The sequence below is a fragment of the Melospiza melodia genome, unplaced genomic scaffold, assembly GCF_035770615.1.
Source record: "Melospiza melodia melodia isolate bMelMel2 unplaced genomic scaffold, bMelMel2.pri scaffold_44, whole genome shotgun sequence".
Lineage (NCBI taxonomy): Eukaryota > Metazoa > Chordata > Aves > Passeriformes > Passerellidae > Melospiza > Melospiza melodia.
In genome coordinates, this window is record NW_026948761.1 from 1,547,402 (window position 1) to 1,552,378 (window position 4,977).

The following is a 4,977-nucleotide window of genomic DNA, read 5'->3' on the forward strand; positions in this document are numbered from 1 at the left end:
TATCCTTATCCTTATCCTTATCCTTATCCTTATCCTTATCCTTATCCTTATCCTTATCCTTATCCTCATCCTCATCCTCATCCTCATCCTCATCCTTATCCTTATCCTTATCCTTATCCTTATCCTTATCTTTATCCTTATCCTTAATCTAATCCTAATCCTAATCCTAATCCTAATCCTAATCCTAATCCTAATCCTAATCCTAATCCTAATCCTAATGCTAATCCTAATCCTAATCCTAACCTACAATCCTACTCTAAACTGATTGAGGAATAAATGGTCCTGATGTGATTGTCACATTCTTGTCTCCTTCCTCTTCTTCACTGAAACAATCAGTGGCACCAGGCTGGACGCAGGCTCAGCAAATCTTACAAATGGATGCTGCCCAAAGGGAAAAAAACCAGATCAACAAAAAACAATGAACCATGACTTTCCAAGCTCAGTGCTTCACAGGATTCCTCCTGCTCCTAGAAGGATGCAGGAAGAGGAACAATGGGGCTGTCTACACCTCCATCTTTATGTGCAGACTTTGCCATCACAGGCAAACCTGGCCCAGAATCCCCCTCATCCATTTATACAGGTGTCTTCATCTTGCTGAGATTTTAGCCCTGCCAGTGCTCTAGAAATGGTGCTTTCTGTCCTTGGAGTTTCTTCTTTTCAGGAAACTCCAAAGCCTCTCATTGGTCCCTCTCTTTGAAAGACAGGCACTGTGCTGATTCCCACAGGGAGAGAAAGCAGTGTCTACCGTTCCATGCCCTGCCCCTCGTGTGCTGGATGGCACCTTCCTTCCCAGCAGGGCCAGCCCAGTGGCACTGGGCCCTGCAGTTCCCTCTCTGCCACACAACCTGGCAGTAACCCTGGCACAGTTCCCGTCTGCTTGAGCGTGCCAGGAAGCAGATGGGGCTGGGACAAGTCCCTCCCAGCTGTCCCTGTTTGCATGGCAGAAACCTCTGAGGGTGGGCTGGGGGGCACCAACCAGGGCCCCTCAGAGGCTCACAGTGAGCCCCCCACAGCTCCTCCTGCCCACAGCCAAATCTCTGACTGCTCAGCTGGGACTGGCTTCCTTGGGTTCCTCCACCACTATTTCATGTCTCTGTACCCTGCATTGCTCTACTTCAATTCTTTTGCCATTACATAAAACTGAACACCCCACCAAATTACAAAAGAAGGTGACAGAAACAGCCAGAGGACCTCTCTGACTCAGGAAATGCAGAGAGAGGTGGGGTTGCTCAGTTTTGTCAAGAACAGGCCCCAGGGAGACTTTATTGCCACTTTCCAAAACTTCAGAGTGGCTTTGAGGAAAGTGGAGGACATGTTTTTTAACAGGGCCAGTTACAATAGGATGTGGGTGAATATTTTTTAACACAAATAGGATCTAATCAGAACTTGTTTACTCGGAGCATGGTGTGACCCTGGCACAGCTTGCCCCAAGAGCTTGTAGGTGCCCCATCCCTGCAACCATTCTGGCTCCAGTGGGAATGGGCTCTGAGAAACTTGATGTCTTTAAAGATGTCCCTGCTCATTGCAGGACACTTGCACCAGAGGACATTTGCAGGGCCCTGCCAGCCCAGCCCAGTCTAGGATTCCTCAGTGTTTTCATTTGAAGAGCACCAAGAGTGGAGGTGAGGAGGAAGGGAGCCCATCTGCTGCCTTGGGCTTGAGTGGAGGAGGAGCCCATCCCTCAGAGCCTGTTTCACCTGCAGCCCCTTCACATTTTACCTGCAGGAGCTCCTTGGCAGACCAGCGCCGCGCCTCGTCTCTCTGCAGGCAGCAGCTCAGGAAGTCATGCAGGCAAGATGAAAATAGGTTGGGCTGCTGCAGCTTTTGTCTTCCTCCTGTGGCTATCAGGAGTTGGGGCTGGGGAAAAAGGAGACACCAGGCTCCACCTGCTTCTTTCCCATCTGTCACTGCTCTCCCAGATCCCACTGATTAAGCTCCACTCTGCAGTGGCAGTTTCTGCCCTGGCAGAGACCCAGAGATGACTTTCCTTTACCAACCAAAAAACCCAAACCCCGATGCAGCCACAGCCTCTCCAACATCTCACAGATCTTGCCTTGGCAGCTGATTTCATTGACTGACCTAGTTAGTGGGAACTACATCAGCACAAGCACATTTCCTTCCCTGACGATTCATACCAGCTTGAGAGGTGCTTTGGAAGAAGGACTTTGCTATACTAACTCTACTGTATCCAAGGGTTAGTACATGGAAAGTATTTCTGCAGTGCTTCTTGGTCCCTTAAGCACCGCTGCCACAAAACAAACCTAATCAAGCTTTTTGCTTTGTTCTTGAAAATAATGGGAATTGGAGGGAAAGAAAGGAAATCCACCAGGTATTCCTCAGGTAAGGAAACAAATCTTTGGAATCTCATCTTCAACACAGACACATTATGATCCATGCACAAATGTACTGGGATGAAAACGCCTGCTTGGACATACAGGAGCCACCTGCAGCTCTGTTTCTCAGCAGTCTGAAAATTTCTGCTTTCCTTACATGGAAAAGAAAAACCTTTCATGGTCAAATCAGAAGGAGAGGTTCCATCCCTACAGTCACCCTGTACTCATTTGGCTACTCGAGTCAATGCATGAATGGTAGGCCCATCCCAGAAAGTGCCAGGAAACAAATGGGATGTTTTGGCAGGCTCTCCACATCACCAGGCTCTGGCATTGTGACGGGCAGAATGTGGCTTGGGCTGGGAGAGAAACACGGTCACTGAGTGTTTCAGCAGCACTGCACAAGAAGCAGAAGAGACTCTGTGGCCTTTATACCCTCATGTCCGGGTTTCAGGCACGTTTCCCAGTGAGAAGAAACTGCACAGGGGGTTAAGTTCCTCTCTAAAAACCAGTGCCTTAGCAACTTTCATGTGTTTGGGCTTCTTTTCTTCATTTCTGGAAATGTAACACCAGTTCTGAGAAGCTTGCCTTGTGGTTTTAGGGGCATCTTCACAGACAAGTGGGAACAACTTGAAACCCAAAGCAAATGTTGCCTGAGAAGAGCTGGGGAGTGTTTGCCTGTGGTGAGGCTTGAGCTGTCTGGCAATCCCCTTCCATGATGTGCAGAAACATCCAGCTGCTCCCCAGAACTCAGTCCCTCTGGGCACGCAGGCCTCTGGAAACACCTGACGATTCCAGCCTTTCTCCTGCTCAAGAGCATCTAACCTAAGCTGAGCTCCAGTTTCTTCAGCAAGGCCAAGGATGCTCACTTCCATGCAGCTGACAGTGTCCATGGAGCTCAGCAGGGCTTTCTGATACTCCTCAGTCCAAGGAATTACAGCGTAGATTGGCAAGACATCAGCTGATCATTATCCAGTGTGGTTCATGTGGAACCAAGCTCTAACACGCTGACAAGTCAGAGGCAGAGAGCTCATTCTGCTTTTGCAAGATGGTATTTAGAAACATAAGACACCAACTTGGAACTATTCAAACCTCAACTTGCAGAATCCATCTCAAATAGACAAAAAGAACAATGGCAAGAGGCCTTGGAGTCTCCATAAAAATGCCCACCACTGTCATGATAACTCTGTGCTCGTGGCACTGAAATAGATGGTGACCAAAGAGACTTTGCTATTATCCTCTTCAACCCAAAGGAGAATTTCAAATCCAGAAATTGCAATGCACTCCCCTTGTGTACAAATAATTTATGTGGCTTTCTGTCCTTTTCCCACATCACCAGAGGTGACAAAGAGGGTTTTATCCTGACTCTCAGCTGAGCTCAGCCACTGGCCATGGTGGGAGCTGGAGCCCTCCCTGTCATTATAACAGTGCAGGCCAGGGATGGCGCTGCTCCTGAGGTAAAGAAACACAGCACTGGTGTCAACTGCCCACGCTGGATCCCAGCTCAGGCACCTGCCTGCAAGCTCATAACTTGTTAAAGTACCCAGAAACAGCCAAGGGTTTGGCAAACAATTCTAACTGCAGTTGGAGAAAAACACATCCTAAACTTATCCAGGCCACTCACACACGTGACTGAAGAATGTACAGATGACTTGAAAACCTGAAAGTTTCAACAGCCACAGGATTTGGAAAAGATGCTACACAATGGAAGAGAAGAGCTGCATTTAAAAAATGAAAAAGCAAGCAGAACTGCTTGGGCATTGCTTTGGTAGTAGGTTTTTTTCTCTTTTCCTTTTTTGTTTACTTTTCTTTTTCCTTTTTTCCTATGTTTTCTATAAAATTGAAACTGGGAAGGTCTAACCTCTATTTCTCAGGATATTTATCACATGTCTACCCTGTCCACTGAAAAATTCTTGTCCTTCAGAAACAGAGTTCCAACATTGTTCAAAAAAGAAGTGGGAAATGTCAGGCATGGCTGGAGGCTAAAATGGCAGGTTTCTGACCTGGTTAGGTTTCTGAACTGCCACTTCCCTTTCTGATACAACCAAAGCTACAGCAGATGCTGCTGTGTTGCAGGGGCATTTTCAGAAGGGGACCTTGGTGGAAGTGGTGCCAGCAGATGGCAATGGGATTTTGTCCAATGGCACACAGAACATGGGACAGGTGAGAAAGACAGTGGGATCAGTGAGTATTTGCACCTTACCAAGACAGGAGTTGCATTCCAGGAAGGAACTTCTTGTTCCACCATTTCGATGCCCACGATTCCCAAAGACCATATGTCCACTTTGGGGCCACATGGTTGGCCTGTCACCACTTCAGGCGCCAGCCACCCAGCAGCGCCGGCCACGGAGCTCCGTCTGCCCTGCTCAGGGGTGAGCTGAGCAAAGAGGCCAAAGTCAGCTGTGGAGAAAAAAACAAACCGTGAAAGCCAGCTCCAATTAGGAAACCAAGCAAAAGAATTCCCCACTCTCAGGCTAAGAATGTGCTGTTAAATCTCCTGGAGAACTGTCCACACTCGATTTCCTTGGGGCTTTAGCCAAGGGAGTATGGAACTGGCCACTTCCAAAAAAACCCAGGTTTCTTAATGCTGCTCACAGCAGTGGACTTCATTCCCCTGAAGCTTTAGATTGTAGATCCCTCTGTCTAG

General features: G+C 48.0%; 1 protein-coding gene across 1 annotated transcript; it reads right to left on the bottom strand.

The window, feature by feature from the left end:
- Positions 1-231: 231 nt before the first annotated feature.
- LOC134434569 (serine/threonine-protein kinase PAK 3-like) lies at positions 232-4,609 on the bottom strand. Its single transcript, XM_063183233.1, has 3 exons — positions 4,534-4,609; positions 1,720-1,857; positions 232-381 (listed from the first exon to the last, which is right to left on the bottom strand). Exons 1-3 carry the CDS (start codon positions 4,576-4,578, stop codon positions 295-297), a joined length of 270 nt encoding a protein of 89 aa, XP_063039303.1. The 5' UTR covers positions 4,579-4,609; the 3' UTR covers positions 232-294.
- Positions 4,610-4,977: the final 368 nt, after the last annotated feature.